We start from the raw sequence: 17,466 nt of genomic DNA on the forward strand, positions 1-17,466 counted from the left end.
TTTCTGAACAGGCTTGCAGTGTTTTTTTCTCTACATTTAGATCATGACTAATGAGTTAAGGATACACACACACACGCACACACACACACACACACACACACACCACATACACACATACTACTGCAGAAGGACTTGGAAAAATCTAGTATCTTAGACATTACAGTTCAGCCCTCATTTCCACAGAGGATATATCTAAAGACCATGAAGGACTCAAAACTTTTTTTTTTTTTTTGCTTTTTGGGTCGCACTCAGCAGTGCTCAGGGGTTACTCCTGGCTCTGTACTCAGGAATTAATTACTCCTGGCAGTGCTAGAACTCAAAACTTTTAATGGTTCAGTCTATCTCATACTAATTCTGATTTGTCAAATTTTGATTTGCTTGAGAAAAAAATTGGTCATGTTTTGAGAACAACAACATCTGTTATAAGCATGAAAAAGGTGACAAAAGAGTTGTTGTAGTTACAGTTTTTTAACCTCTACCTTGGCTGGACAAAGATTAATAACTCCCCAGCTTGATTTTGAACTTAACTATATAGTCCTTGGGATCAAGAATTTTGTCCATCGAGAGCAGTATTTTGAGTGGACTCTAATAAAATAGAATTAAAAGTAAAAATTATTGGAAATTTTAGGGTTGATAAATGGCATTTTTCTTCCCTAATTGCATATTTTTAATTTGTAGATTTTGTCGCCTCTGGGGCGAATTAATGAAGCAGTGAGTGATCTTACTAAAGCTATTCAGCTTCAACCCTCAGCACGGCTATACAGACATCGCGGGACCCTGTACTTTATATCAGAGGTGAGTTGTTTTCTTGCCTTGAAAAATTTCCTTTTATGTTGATAAAATTCATATATTCATGGTGTAAGAGTTATAAAAGCACTTTCTTTAACTGAAACTGAACCCAGTGGAAAATATTAAGTGTCAAGGACAGTTTTTCTTGCATGAACTGTTAGTAGTAATTGTAGCACTGTAGCACTGTCATCCCGTTGTTCATCGATTTGCTCAACCAGGCACCAATAACGTCTCTATTATGAGACTTGTTACTGTTTTTGGCATATTGAATACGTCACAGGTAGCTTGCCGGGCTCTGCTGTGCAGACGGGATACTCTGGTAGCTTGCTGAGCTCTCCAAGGGGGACGGAGGAATCGAACCTGGGTCATCCGTGTGTAAGGCAAATGCCCTACCTGCTGTGCTATTGCTCCAGTCCTCTCAGTCGTAATTAATTCTGTATTTAGGAGGCAGGTAGAGGGAGAAAAGAGAGAAAGAGGGAGAAATTAGTCTCCCTGATTATATTTTAAGCTTTCTTGCAAAGGGAAACAACATGTGTCTGTTGTCAGTATGCTTATTTGAGGTACAATTTAAATTTCTTTAAAAAGAAACAGTTGGACAGTATGCATTGATGCTCAGAAACTACTCCTGGTTCTGTGCTCAGGGATTGATCCTGACAGTGCTTGGAAGACCAGGTGGTACCTGTTAGGCATCAAATATGAGCCTCCTGTATGCAAAGCATAAACTCCAAACCCCTTAATTTAAATTTATTGTAACCCAAGAACCATAACTTGAGATAACAAGGATTCCTGGACTGCAGCTTTTCTCTTCAAGTGATCCAATCTGACAAGTTATCTTTTTTCATCATAATGGCATTTATGATTGTTGCATTTATATGTATGGGTTTACATTAATTTGAGTAACAGTTTTTTCTCTTAATCTTTAAAAAGAGAAATGAATTTTAAAATCTTGGCAGAATGCATTTTAAAATTGATGTATGGTACATTATCTGTTTATTCAGTGTAAGGCTAGTACTAGAAAATAACTTGTAGTGTTTTCTAATAAATTCTAACTTTATTTTTGTTTGCTTTTTGGGCTATACCTGATAGTGCTTAGGGCTTAGTCATGGTTCTATGTCCAGGGATTGGGGTATCATATGCAGTCCTAGGGATTTCAACCAAGGTCAACCTCATGCAAGGCAAGTGTCCTAACTCCTATACTCTCTTCAGCCAAGATTCTGGCTTTATATATTATTTAAAATACTGATCTTAAATCCTTGTGAGTTTTTCCGATTAATTTCCTAGAAAAATCATATTTTAGCAAAACAATGACTAGTATTTACAGTCATGAAATATTTCCTTTAAATATAGAAAAGCAACTAGAATTGTTTTTTTTTCTACCAGTCACAAATAGGAAATGTTGTACTATATTATAAATGATACTTTATTTTTCCCACCCCTCCCCTTTTTTTGTAGGACTATGCAACAGCGCATGAAGACTTTCAGCAGTCCTTAGAACTGAACAAAAACCAGCCTATAGCTATGCTATACAAAGGTTTAACTTTCTTTCACAGAGGACTTTTGAAGGTGAAAGTGTTGTATATCACATAATAACTGCTTTTGTGTGGGGGAAGTATCTACTGGGGACTTTGGCACATTTTAAAGAGTCTCAATTGTCTAATTGTTTTATTTTGTGAAGTAGTTTGAATTTATATAGTTAGTGTCTACTATTTGGGTATATACTTGAAAGATGTAGAAGGGAGGAGAATAAAAAGCTTATGAGAGAAACAGTACTTTACACTTATAAAAGGTACAGTTTATGTTTTTTTCGCCTACTTATGACATATTGCATGATCAATACAGTAAAGTTAAGTGAAGTACTTTGAAAACAGATAAGAAAGATTCACATAAACTGTGGAGTTAGAAAATGTTTCAGAAAAGAAATAACTTTGTCCTGGACATTGAAGGGTTAGCTGGGAGGAGAATGGTACTGTAGGCAGAGATAAAAACATGAGTGATGACATGGAGAAAAATGGAAATTTGATCAATTTATGTAATAGCCAATAGAAGGAATTGAGTGTAAGGGAGATGGTACAGGAAGGTTGGTGAAGTAGAGGTCCTAAAAAGTCTATCATATGATAGATAATAAGCATTTTGACTTTAATTCATAGGCCTAGAGGAATGGTAAAATCTAGAAGGAAATACATAGTTGAGACCAAATCTATCATTTAGGGAATGGATTCGGACCTGATAGTAGAAGAGTAGGTTCGGAACAGAAGGGCTGACAAAGAGATATGTAGCATTTGGGGACGGTAGGGGTTAATGTTGATTGGGTTGCTTTAGAGCCTGCAGAAACGTTATTTCTGTCAGTGATCATGTTACTACCACTTGAAGACCTATTGCCATTGAAATTGGAGGTTGAGGGGAAAAGGAAAGGCTTTCCTAAGCTGACGCAAAATCTGGAAGGACGTGTCACCTGTAGTTTTTCACTGCTTCCTGCCCTGGCTCTTGATTTTATGTTCTTAGGCATATGTTGAGAACCTAATGTGCAGCAGGCTTATAGCAGGGACCAGCAGGTGAGAAACACGGTTGAGTTCTGGGTCTCTCACCTTGACCCCAATTTCCAAAGCTGTGCACATAGTAGGTTCTAGAGTATAGGACCACAAAAAAAATACTTGTTGGAAGACAGACTAGCCTAAGAACCAAGTACAGTACATAACATCTCTGCATTCTGACTCACCAGAAGTTTGAAAACTTAAAGAATTTCAGTTGTATGTGGCAGGAAAAGATATTCTGTTACAACGTGCATGCTTTTTAAGGAAACACAGAGTTTAGAGGAAGGATTTGCCTCTAAAAAGGTTAAAAACGGTCTCAATCCTCAGTGCAACTGTAGAGAGCCTGTCCCCTAATGGGTGTTCAGTAAGCATTTGTGGAATCAATACATTTCAAGGACAGAGCATTGAATTTGCAATTGGAATGTCAGTTTCAACTCTTGTTTGGAATTTTATTAATCACAGGACAAGTTACTTAAATTCTTTCAGTTTCTCCTTCCTCATCTATCAAATAGAAATGATTCTCTGCCTCTTGAAGTTATTGTGATTATTAAGTAAGCAATGTGTGTGAAAAGTACTCTGTAAAATCTATGAATCAGGTATTAGCTATTATAGATTATTTTAGATCTGAAGTTTTATTTCGTAGGCTAATTAAAGATCTCCTATCCACTGAAAACCAAACCAAAAAGATTTTTGCAAGTTGTGCTTCATATGCCTCATTTAGTGGTGTTTTTTTTTTCCCCAAGTATGTGTAGGATAATTTTAACAAGGATTCTTTCTTCCCTCAGGATTCAGATTGGCAGCCAAAGGCTTTGAAAGCAGTAATTAAAATATGCTTTAAGCAGCTACCAATTTTTTTCCAGTTTATTTTGTACTGCACTTTATTCCACTCATCTTTTAGTCACTTCAAATTTTAAAAATTGGAATACTGTGTTTGAATTCTCTTTCTTGACTATTTTATGAAGGAGAAAAAATACTTGAAATATAAAAAAAGAAATTTGGATTAATAAGTTGGAAATATTGTTAAAGTAAGGAAATGCAAACAAATGACTTCACTTTTAACTTTAATATAAAGACAGATTTTGCAATATGGACAGGACTCCGGGTTATTTGGAAATGGAAATTTTTTTATAACAAATTGGACAAGGATTTACATTTTTAAAATTCAGTTTGGTTTATTCTAAATGATGAGAGCCTAGAAACACTGCTTTCATTTTCTGGACAGAAGTTCCTCAGCGAATCATTTTTTTCTGAACTATTTGATCTTTTCTCCTTTTCACTATGCTCATAAGCATAGCATCAACATGTATGTATAATAGATGGGAACTTTTTCTTTGCATTTTTGTAGATCTGCTGTCCGAGTGTCAGAGTGTTTACATATTGTCCCATGCATCCCAACGGCATCCCCATGAAGTATAGAAGGAACAGAGGGTATCCCAGTTACAGATTGGAAACTGAGTTAGTGGTGACATGCCTTAATTAAAGTACTGATCTTAGTTCAGATATCTCTGTTTCTCTTGTTAACTGTAGAGAAAGTTTAAATGGACCAATAACTTTGAGCTATCTTTATACCCTAAAGGTGGTTTTTCCAGGGCAGCAGTAATTTATAAGTAATTAAGTGGGTCATTGCTTATTTACTTTGTGGTATAATACATATGAACTATATTAGGCAATATTCCATTACAGATTTCACAACTGTCCTAGTTTACAGATATTTCAGGCATTTTGTATTTTCCTAGGGCAAAAACAATCTCCAATTTTTTTAAATTGAATTATCTTTTTTCTAGCTGTAAGGATTTTTTAAATTGGATATCCTAGCCACATTTTTTTTTTGAGATTTACCTGAAATTGTTCTCTCAGTTATAATGACTAACCGCAGTATGATGACTGCCACCAACTAATAAAGAAGAGCTCAAAGCGGTGACGTTTGCCTTTGCTGCACTAATGAATGCAGGGCCAGTTCGTATGCTTAGAGATTGATTCATTCAAACCAAGTTTCTTTGTTCCCAATGGCTTAAAATCTTGATTCTGCTATGTCCCCTCTTTGGCAGAATGAGGTAGAGAGCTGTGCAGTGATTAGACAGGAACCCTGAAACCAAAGACTCTTAAAAGCTGAAGAGAAATCAGACTTTGAAGAACTGTGGCGTCCAAGCATGCTGTAAGTGCAGTGGGCAGCAGATGTCTTCTGGGCATCTCCACTAGACGTCCACAAACACTCCAGATTTAACATGCCCCGATTGAACTCATGACCTCCTCCTACCCGGCCCTGCAGCTGTTTCTCCTTCTGTACTTGCTCATATTGTTTAACGCATTCAATAGGCTCTTCAGCTTAAAAACTTCCTACCCACTTTTCTCCTCTCCTCTTCCCTTCTCCTCCCTCCCTCCCCCTGTCCCCATTCCCAAACAGCCACCCAGTTATCCTAGTTTGCCTTTTAAACTATCACCTAAATTTGACCCTTTCGTCTTCTCAGAGACACTGACTCAGTTTGAGCTTACATCATTTCCTGCCTAGACTACTGCTGCCATCTCCTAATTGGACTCCATTCTCTTCCTCTCTCTAGTCTGTGTTCTTTGTTGTTGCTAGTGGTGATAAACAGTTTTTTTTTTTTTTTTTTTGGTTGTACTGCTTATAAGGTATAAAAATCAGGCTGAGGAAGCCCAGACTCCAGACCATGGCAAAGACCTTTCCTTCTCTGAGTGACCCGACTCCCATGCTTATCACAAAAGTCCCCCATCTTTCCCCTCTCTACTCCCGTAGCTCCCCATCTCACTCTTTCTGAGCATTCTGTGCCATTAATGCATTAACTGTTTCCTGTCTCTCAAGAGGCCCTCATTCTTTACCCAATTCCTTCTCATTTTTCAAGACCCTTAGCTCAGTCATCACTTCCTCTGTGAAGCCTGTCCTGGTATTCGCAGGCTCAGGGAATTTAGTTCTTAGTTATTTCTTTCTCTTTATTCCCAAAGACTTCATTCCCAGCTACCTCTACTATAGCACTTAGATTGTATCCTAATAACCCGGTTAAATAATCAGCTTCCTAACTAGACTGTGTGTCCTTAGAGGACTGAGATAATGGCTTGCTCATCTTTGTGTCCCCTATATCCTCCACATAGCCTCTGACATAGTAGGCACTCAATACATGGTTTGTTAATGTAAAATAGAGAAATATAGTTGTAAAACTTCGAAAAGATTAAGACTATACCACAGTAATAATAACAGTAAATTAGTTAGTTTAGCTCTATAAGCCTAAGTTAGAGTGGTCTTTCATATATTTTTTAAATGCTAAAATTCTTAACCCTTTTTGTGAAAAGGCAGATATTCAGCCAGATTTCTTAGATGTTCTACCAGATTCCTTAATGAGTAGGTTGTCCCATCTTGATGTTGAAGTTGAAAGCCAGCATTTTGCCCTGCTGCCTTATCCCACCCAGAAGATCAAGAAGCAGCTGTCATTTAAAAAAACTAATTAGGATTATAGTTCTTTTGCAGAATTGTATTGTGTGCCTACCAAATCACTAGATGTTTATTGAGTGCCTACCATGTGCAAGGCGCATGACCTCTTTAGTTAGTTTTCTGATATGAATGGTCAAATCAGGCATAAAATGATCTATCACAGAAATTTTAAAATAGTGTTTATCCTATAAGGTATTAGAGAACACAATATTTTAACCATATCTTAGATATGTCTTTTCCTTGGCAAATGTGTGAAATGTCTTCATATTTTTTATTACAATAAGTAGTCATGATGAAAAATACATTTAATACCAGTTTAAGCCTAGGATGCTTATACTTAAATAGAATGGTACATTTAGTATATTTTTGCAGAGAGACTTCCCAGTGCACTATATATCCATAAAGCATAGTGCACATGCAGCATTCTTACTCCTTTAGCCCACTCCTGGGGTTTTGCTGGGAAAACTATGCCCTGGACCCCTTCAAACTTAGGATTTTTGCTTTGTTTTAATACTTCTTTTTTTCTAATAGATCATGGGAATTTTTGAGATAAATATCCAAGCGAGGAGCTTTCCTGATTTTTTTTCCTGACTTTTTATAAACAACTTACATTAAGTTGTTTTTTTTTTCTAATCTCTTACTGAATCAGTTTTAATGCTGCTAGTTTTGATCATTTACAATTAGTTCACACAACTTTTAATACACAGGCACTTTGTTTAAGGCGATGTTGTTAATATGAAGGTGATATCATTAGTACTCAAAGTCCTAATGAAATAGTCAGAAGATGTTTTCCAACTTTGGAAGGGAGAAAATTAAGACTGTTATTGTATGTAGTGATACACCGGTATACTATTGAAATTAAATTCTCCTGCCTCATAGTTTATTGTACTTTCTATGTCTCATGTTTTAAGTCTTATTTAAAAAACATAAAGATCACTAGGCCATATGCAATCTATATTTAAGTTTGTTAGTGATTTAAGTGAGATTCAATTTTTAGGAGTTATGCAAATGAAATAATTTTCTCTATATTTTTTGCAGGAAGCTATTGAATCCTTCAAAGAAGCATTGAAGCAGAAAGTTGATTTTATCGATGCATATAAAAGTCTGGGGCAGGCCTATAGGTATGTAAAGTAATGAAAAATATGAGCAGGAGGGCAGGTAACAAGATAACCTCAAATAATAGAATTGTTTAATGGACTGGGAAGAACCTTAGTGGTATAACATATGCCTTTTTATGGATGAGGCCCTGAGTTTAATCCTCAGTATAAACAAAAAAAAATTTTTTTTAATTACATTTCTTTCTATTTTCTCTGCCCTGCTTCTCGTCATATGACCAGCTTCACACAATTATCCATGTGCTTGCTGGGTTTGTCCTCTCTGGCATGGTGCTTGAATATCTTGGAGTTGTAGCTTGCTATGGGTTCCACACCTTTGTTATGGTGCTGTCCTATACGTAGTGGCAGTGTGGCAAAATTACATGGGATATCAGGATCACTAGGGCGTTTGCCTTGCATGCAGCCAACCTGGGTTTGAATCCCCTGCCCCTCTCAGAGAGCCCGAGAAGCTACCGAGAGTATCTTGCCCGCACGGCAGAGCCTTGCAAGCTACTCGTGGTGTATTCGATATGCCAAAAACAGTAACAAGTCTCACAGTGGAGACGTTACTGGTGCCTGCTCGAGCAAATGGATGAGCAACGGGATGACAGTGATACAGTGATAAAGTGATCAGGATCATAGGCATAGCTGCCAATATTGTGTTTGGCACATGTGGTGGCACCAGGATTTGAACATGTGACCTTACATTTGCAAGGCAGACATTCTAAGCCTCTGAACATTTTTCTAAGGCCCTGTGGTTTTGTTTTGTGTTTTTTCCTAGTAAGATTCTCTCCAACAGTGCTCAGAGGCTTCAGGCCATTTCTAGTGATACTTAGTCTGACACTGTGAACCTGAGGGTTGGGAGCTAGGACCCAGTGATACAGTGTGGCTCAATCCTAGTGGTACTGAGGCCCACCAGGGCCACATCTTGCAGCGTTTGTGGTCCTCTAAGAGTATACCTGGTGCTGATTGGCAACAGAGCATGCAGTGCTGGGGAGCAAACTTGGGGCCTCACACATGCAAGACATACTACACGCCTTTTCAGTTCTCCTTGGCCCTGCATTTCTTAACCAAAAGAGATAGGTGTTGTAAATTCCACAGATATTTACATACTTGATGAGATTTCTGGAGTCTAGAAAGAGGATACATTTTGAGAAGATACATTTTCAATTTGTATTATAGTGATTCTATTGATCTAGAAGATGTTAGTCTTTCACAGGCTATTGTACTGAATATGCTGTTGATCTATTAAAAAAGAAAAAGTGCTGCTCCTTTTTTAGGGAACGGCTAAAGTTAATTTCCACATCACTATGATCATTTTGAAGATTTCTTAAAGGTATGAAAAAAAATACATATGTCAGGAATGGAAAATTGTACATAGAGCCTGATTCATTTATTCTATGCATTGCCTTGATCAGTAAAGCCATTTTGACTTGGTTTTAAAATAAATGTTTTTAACTCTTACCTGAAAAGGAGATGGCTTGGCATTACTGAAAGAGCTCATGATTCATAGATCAGGAGGCAATTTTATTCCAGTTCCAGATTGTTTCTTCTATACTTAGATGCCCTTAACTTCTGAGTGAAAGAGTTCTCTCTTTAAAGGCATTCTAGAGTTAGAAAAGAAAGACAATAAAACAAACCCCTTAATAACTTTGAAAAGGATTAGTAAACCCAAGAACTTATTTATCTGATGGAGAAGCTCTCATACTAACTTAAAGAAAGCAGGTTCATGGGGCCGGAGCGATAGCACAGCGGGTAGGGCGTTTGCCTTGCATGCGGCCGACCAGGGTTCGATCCCCGGCATCCCATATGGTCCCCCAAGCACCGCCAGGAGTAATTCCTGAGTGCAAAGCCAGGAGTAACCCCTGAGCATCGCTGGGTATGACCCAAAAAGCAAAAAAAAAAAAAAAAAAAAAGCAGGTTCAGTCATTTTGAAGCTTTAGGAATGATATTCTTCCTGTTCTATATAACCATTAGAAATGTAAATTGAAAACAGATTTGAAAGCACCTAGTGAATAGTAAAATGCTGTTTGAATGTAAGCAGGTGATTATATATTTTTAAATATTATTTATAGAAAATCAGCAATTAATATTTGTTATTATTTTGGTGTGGGGCCATACCTGAGGACTTACTCGTGGCTCTATATTCAGAGATCACTCTTGATGAACTTGGGAACCAGATAAAGTGGCAGGGATCGAACTTGAGCTGGCCACATGCAAGGCAAGCACATCACCCTCTCTACTATCTCTCTGGCTCCGACAATGAATATTTACAAGATATTTTTCTTTGTGTGTGCTGAGATCAAGCCCAGTTCCTCACATTCCTGGGGGACATGCTTCCACTGAGTCACATTTGCAGTTCAGTACTTATATTATTTGCCAAAGTTAGTGTATAAAAGGCTGGTCAGTAATAATTATTTCTTTTATAAAATGACCATAATTATAAAATGTGCTCCCCTTCCATAGTCTAAAATTACTTAATGTACTAAGTTTTATGGACTGGAGTGATAGCACAGTGGGTAAGGCGCTTACCTTGCACGCGGCTGACCCGGGTTTGATTGCCAGCATCCCATATGGTCTCCCGAGCACCACCAGGAGTAATTACTGAGAGCGTGAGCCAGGAATGACCACACCTGTGCATCGCCAGGTGTGACCCAAAAAGCAAAAAAAAAAAAAGAAAGAAAAGAAAGAAAACTCCATATGATAATATTTTACATACTTTTCTCCAAAGGAGAAATAATATGGTTTTATCAAAATACCAAAAGGGTTGGAGCTTATGAATTGTGGAAACAATATCATTTGCTTTGGGAACTCAGTAAATTGGTTTTCTCCAAAGAATGTAAAGAATTCCATAGTTATCACTTAAGTTGGTAAAATTTTGAAAAAGTAAGTAGTGATATGTCAAAGGCTATGTAGCTTTTAAAGTGGTGAAATGAAGGGCCAGAGAAATAGGTAAAGCACTTGCCTTGCATGTAACTAACCTGGGTTTGATCAGAGTCCTCCAGGAATGATCCCAAGAGCTCAGAATGAGGGGTAAGCCCTGAGTACCGGCAGGTGTGACCCAAAACCCAGATAAACAAATGAAAATAAAGTAGTGAAAAAGAAATCACAAAGGAAAAAGAGCATCAAGGTACCTTATTTTTGGGATGTTAATTTTTAGGATAACATTCTTTATAGTTACTAAAATGTCTATACTTTGTTTATAACTATTATGAAATACCTAGAGAACTGGGAAATTTTGAAGCAGCTACAGAGAGCTTTCAAAAGGCACTGTTGCTCAACCAAAATCATGTGCAGACTCTCCAGCTACGGGGTATGATGCTTTATCACCACGGAAGCTTACAGGAAGCTCTTAAGAACTTCAAGGTGAGCATCCAGAAGGGAGAAACTGTGTAATAAGAGGTAGCCTAGTGATTAATTTCCAGGGCATGTTTTGATCTGCTAAAGCCAGAGGGAAGCCTTTCTCACTCCAGGATGAAGAATGAATGAAGCATTTTCAGGCTTCCTGAATTGTATCCATACTAATACAACATTTTCTCCTTCATGCCTGCACCTCAGCGGTGTCTGCAGCTCGAGCCATACAACGAGGTGTGCCAGTATATGAAAGGACTCAGCCACGTTGCAATGGGACAGTTTTATGAAGGGATAAAGGCACAGACTAAAGTTATGCTAAATGATCCACTGCCAGGTCAGAAGGCTAGCCCAGAATATCTTAAAGTGAAGTATCTCCGAGGTAAGTTAGTTAATTGCAGAGTCACTGAATTGTAATCTCAGAGCCGTAAAGAAGCGGGGTAACTTGTCCAAAGCTATAAAGCCGTGTAACTTGTCCACAGCCTTCCTTTGGGTAGCAGCAATATCTTAAGTACATGGAGTCCGCATCTTCTAAAGACCAATCTAGAGCTTTCGCTACCTGCTCCTCTCATGTTTTCCCTTATAAAATGCTAAGTAAACATTTTTCACTTTAAAAAAAAAAGGTTTTGAACTAAACGTAACAATCACCTGAGTATTTTATGTCATTGGATATCAACCATAGATACAAGAAAATAGTAACCTTCCATGAGGTTATTGTTTAATGAAAAGTTTATACTTTTTTTGTTTGCCTGCCTTTTATTTTTTTCTCCCAAGAAGTGATAATAAGGCTTTAAGGGTAAATTGGTGATACTCTGTCACCCAATCAGGTGGTTTAATATTATACCCATGATGCGATGCTTTTTGGACCAGTGGTCTTTATTCTCTCACAGGAGGGTTAACACTCATTTTCTTCCCCTGTGTAACCCTCTGCATTTTCTTTTACTTTTTTTTAGATTTTGGGTGACACTTCCCTGTGCTCAAGGATCACATTTTTTTGAGAAGTTAAATTGGGATTAAAATAGGAAGCAAATGTATGAGTACTTTTAAAAATGTTTCTAATTTTACTGACCATTTAGAGACCAAAAAGATAGTATAGTGGATTTGTTTGGGGGCCCCAAAACAAAACAAAACAAAACAGCAACAATAACAAAATTTTATAAAAAGCCCAAATTTTTATTTCCTTTTTTTCTCTTTGTTGTAATTCTGCCCTAGTTCTGTCCAACTGAAAAGTTGTAAGCTATTATATAAAAACTAACAAGTGGAATTAATTTTAATAATATATTTTACTCTTAATTCTGCATAACCAGTTTTCTCAATAAGATTTATGATTTTAAATATTTTTTTTTTTTTTTGCTTTTTGGGTCACACCCAGCGATGCTCAGGGGTTATTCCTGGCTTTGCACTCAGGAATTACTCCTGGCGGTGCTTGGGGGACCATATGGGATGCCGGGGATCGAACCCGGGTCGGCCGCGTGCAAGGCAAACGCCCTACCCGCTGTGCTATCGCTCCGGCCCCTATGATTTTAAATATTTTAAAATTTAAAAGTTTACCATTCTACCTTTATTCCCACTCAAGTCCCATTTTCTTCCTCTATATACCTTAGTTTCTGTTGTCAGTGTCCACTATGTCATCTCCTGTTCCTCTTCCTCCTCATTCTTCTTCCTCCTGCTTCTGCTGATGTGGCTTCCTTTTTTTTTTTTTTTTTTTTGCCACAACTGGCTGTGCTCAGAGATCACTTCTGGCAAGACTGGGGAATCATAAGCAGTAGTGGGAATTTAAACCAGATCAACCATGTGTAAGACAAATGCCTTACCTGCTTTTGTTTCTCATACTTTTCCTGTTATTTTGTTTCATATAATCCCATCAGACTCCTAATTTTGCTGCTAATGTCAAATTTTTATCTACTTTATAGCTGAATCCTATTTCACTGTATACTCCTTTTTTATTCAGTGATCGATCAACACTTTGGTTGTTTCAGATGTTAGTTGTTATAAATAATTCTGCAGTAAACCTTAGGGAGAATGTAGCTTTTTTCATTAACATTTTTATATTCTTTTTTTTTTTTTTTTTTTTTTTTTTTTTTTTTTTGCTTTTTGGGTCACACCCAGCAATGCTCAGGGGTTACTCCTGGCTTTGCACTCAGGAATTACTCCTGGCAGTGCCTGGGGGACCATATGGGATGCCGGGGATCGAACCTGGGTCGGCCGCGTGCAAGGCAAACGCCCTACCCGCTGTGCTATCGCTCCGGCCCCAACATTTTTATATTCTTTAGTAGAAACTCAGAAGCAGGATTGCTGGATCCTGTGGCTCTATTACAGATTTCTTAGGAAGTCCCAATGCTGTTTTTCTATTAGCTTCAAATTTATATTTCCACCAACACTGTGTAAGTGTTCCATTTTCTCTACACTCTTGCCAGCACTTATTCCTTTTGATATAAGATATTTTCACAGATGTGAGGTGTTAGTACAGGTCTTATTTGCATTTTATTAAATAACATATTTTTGTGTTGTCTTTAAAATCTAATGTATATTTCTTAAAGCATATCCAAATTTGGATGTTAAAGTTTCATTGAAAGTACTTGAGTTGTATTAGGATCTCTGTCACTGTCACTGTCATCCCGTTGCTCATTGATTTGCTCGAGCGGGCACCAGTAACATCTCCATTTTGAGACTTGTTGTTACTATTTTTGGCATATTGAATATGCCCCGGGTAGCTTGCCAGGCTCTGCCGTGTGGGCAAGATGCTCTCAGTAGCTTGCCAGGCTCTCCGAGAGGGGCAGAGGAATCGAACCCAGGTCGGCTTCGTGCAAGGCAACCGCCCTACCTGCTGTGCTATTGCTCCAGCCCATTAGGATCTTACAGTATTCAAAAATGGAAAAAGTAGATTCATATAGGCAAGTTGTTCCAAATATATTAAAGATTTCTAATAGTTTAATTAGGAATCAGCTTTCAAATTTAAGTAATTTCAGTTAAATAAAATTAAAAATTCATTATCTCAGTTGTGCAAGCCACATTTCTGTTTTGTTTTGGTTTGGGGCCACACTAAGTTGTGCTCAGGGCTTACTCCTGACTCAGGGATCACTCCTGGCAGGGGTCAGAGGAATATATGGCATCCTGGGGGTTGAACCCAGGTTGGCCATGTGTAAGATAAGGGCCCTAAACACTATTGTCTCTCCAACCCCACCACATTAAAAAGTATTTTTTATTAAAGAATTGGAATTTACAGAGTTGTTGTTAGTTGAGTTTTAGATGTGCAATATTTTAGCACCAATCTCAACTTCCCTATCACCAGTGTCAACTTCCCTTCACCACTGTTCCGAGGCTTTGACTGACTCATTTTTAAGTTTGACTGTTGTAGTTTGGATCTCATGTTTTTTTGTTGTTGACTTTGTGGTTTGGCTATGTAGCTATACTATTCTACACCACCCATGTAGCTTTGCCCTTGACCACCTCCCCCCTACCACTGCTTCCTGGTTGCCTTTTCTTTCCTTCTATGGCCTTACCCTCTGTATACTCTGCGGTCAAGGGTTGTCTTGGAACCACCCTTTTACTGTATTGCATTCCCTCGTACTGTTATTTTGTATACCACAGAAAAATGAGATCATCCTGTGTTCTTATCTTTCTTCATCTGACTTACTTCACTTAGCATGTTATCTTCCAGTTCTATCCTAGTTGCACCAAATTGCATGATTTCATCATTCCTTGTAGCAACATAATATTCCATTGTGTGTATATGTCACATTTTTCATAATCCATTCATCTGTTGTTGGACACCTAGATTAATCATATATTTTAGCTATTGTACCAAATGCTATAGTGAGTAATGGTGTGCATATATTCTTTTGAATTAATGTTTTAGTGCCCTGGGGATAGATATCCAGAAGTATAATTGCTGGGTTGGATGTACTGGCAGCTCAATTCTTAGTTTACTGAGAAATCACCAACTGTTTTCCCGCAGGGTTGAACCAGGCAAAATTCCTACTAGCAGTTGATGAAAGTTCCTTTTCTTCCATACCCTCACTAACACACATTGTTTTCAGTGTTGTGTCATTCCTACTGGTGTGAGATGACATGTTATTGTCATCTTGATTTGTGTTTCCCTAATTACAAATGATGGTGAACATTTTTTATTGCTTATTGGCCATCTGTGTATCTTCCTCAGAGAAGTGCATATTCATTTCCTACCCCCGTTTTTTTGGATAGGGGCTTGGGTTTTTTGTTGTTGTTGTTGTTGTTGATCTTTACAAGTACTTTGTATATCCTAGATATCCTGGATATCAACCCTTTATCTGATGTGTTGAATGCACATATTTTCTCCCATTCAATTAGCTGTTTTTTAGTTTACTCCTTCTTTCTTTTGCCATTCATAGACTCTTAGTTTGATGTAGTTTTGTTTGTTTAGTTTTTACTCTGTTGCCTGTGCCATTGACACCTTTGAGATCAAAATTTTGGAGCATTCTGCCTATATTTGCCTCAAGATTCTTTCTAGATTCCAGCTTTTGTTGGATCTAGCTTTAATTTCTTACACGTGGTTATCCAGTTTTCCCAAGCACCATTTGTTGAAGAGACTGTCTTTTCTCTATTTAATGCTCTCAGCTCCTTTGTCAAAAATTAGTTGGCCATACGTATGAATATTCAGAATATTCAGTTCTGATCCATTGGCTGGAGAGTCTATTCTTATTCTGATATCATGCTGCTTTGGTGTTTTTTTAAGAAACTTGATTATTATTATTATTATTATTATTATTATTATTTTATTGACTCACCATAAGATATAGTACAATTTTTATTGTTATAGCTTTATGGTTTCAAGTTAGGTAATGAGGTACCTCACCGTTTCTTATTTTTCAGTATGACTTTGATTGTTTGGGGTCTTTTATTTTTTTATAATTTTTTTATTTTGTAAAGTAGTTCACAGTATTTCGTTACATTTAATATTCAAACCCCAGTCCCACCACCATTACACCTTCCCACGACCATATTTCACATGTTTTCATCCTGAACCCCAATCCCTGCCCTAAAGCGGAACCAAAATAATTCATTTTGTATTGTTATGAAAAACTGATAAAAATGCTACAAAAAGAGTATCCTTAGAGGAAATTGGATGGATATTGTTGTATTTCACCCAGGGGCTATTAAGCCCTTGTATAAGCGATCACTAACATGTTGTTAAAGGTTGAGCCTTGTGTGTTTTTATATATATATATATATATATATATATATATATACATATATATATATATATATATCTTGCCTTTATATATATATCTGCAAAAAATTATTTCCCTCTAAGATTGGTTGCCTCCTGCTTTGAACTCCATCAAATGTGGTGCGGTACTCTGAGTATGGGTAGGGTGTGTGGTGTGAAGTGTTGCGTGGCCGCATTCGGCCCAGGAATAGGTTCACTCGTGAGTGAGGCTCGGCCAGATCATGTTGAGAGCGACTGTGAGCTTGGCGTCAGTTGAGTTCTGGAGGTTTCGGCTGCAGGGGCTGGATCCCTTGGGGCGGGGAGAACTCTCACCTGCCCCCCTCCGGGGAACCCAGAGTGAAACAGCCTGGCGCGGGTTATGGTGAGTGTCCTGTTATGCTCCCTTTCGGGAGATAAGGACATGCAATCTGGATGGTGGCTATGGGGTCTTTTATGACACCATACAAACTTTATTATTGACTGTATTAAGTCCTTGAAGAATGTCCTCCGAATTTGAATGGGGATTGCATTGAATCTATATAATTTAGGTAGGATGATAATTTTCACAATGTTTATTCTTCTGATCCATGAACTTGGAATATTTTTCTATTTCCTAAAGTTTTCTTTATCTCTTCTCTTTTCATGGTATAGGTCTCTTACTTCTTTTGTTACGTTGATTCCTAGATACTTGTTGCTTTTGGACACTATTTTGAATGGAATAGATTTTTTGATCTCTTTCTCTGTCGATTCATTACTTGCATATGAGGAAGCCACAGATTTTTTGTGTATTGACTTTGTAGCCAGCAACTTTGCTGTATTGACTTATTATTTCTAGGAACTTTTTGTGAACTCTAGGATCTTCTGTGAACATATTCTGTCATCTGAAAATAGTGATAATTTTTCCTGTTTGGATCCCTTTTATTTTTTTCCTCTGATTGCTAGGATTTCTGATTGTTGCAGGGAGTTCTACTATAATATTGAATAAAAGTGGAGTCAGTGGATATCTTTGTCTTTTACCTTATCTTAGCTTTACAGTTTTTTAGTTTTTCTCTATTGCTGGCTGTGGGC

The 17,466-nt window shown here is 37.5% G+C and overlaps 1 protein-coding gene across 4 annotated transcripts in view; it reads left to right on the forward strand.

Annotated features, from left to right (window-relative positions):
* The window catches only part of TTC13 (tetratricopeptide repeat domain 13), a 77,523-nt gene that overhangs the window by 37,077 nt on the left and 22,980 nt on the right, over positions 1–17,466 (forward strand). For all 4 annotated transcript variants that reach the window (XM_055147657.1, XM_004620313.2, XM_055147659.1 and 1 more), the window contains 5 exons: positions 679–795; positions 2,242–2,352; positions 7,804–7,886; positions 11,084–11,225; positions 11,418–11,592. In XM_055147657.1, the coding sequence (XP_055003632.1) occupies positions 679–795; positions 2,242–2,352; positions 7,804–7,886; positions 11,084–11,225; positions 11,418–11,592 (628 nt within the window). The remainder of the gene's footprint in view (positions 1–678; positions 796–2,241; positions 2,353–7,803; positions 7,887–11,083; positions 11,226–11,417; positions 11,593–17,466) is intronic.

The sequence above is a fragment of the Sorex araneus genome, chromosome 9 (genome assembly GCF_027595985.1).
Source record: "Sorex araneus isolate mSorAra2 chromosome 9, mSorAra2.pri, whole genome shotgun sequence".
In the NCBI taxonomy this organism is placed as follows: Eukaryota; Metazoa; Chordata; class Mammalia; order Eulipotyphla; family Soricidae; genus Sorex; species Sorex araneus.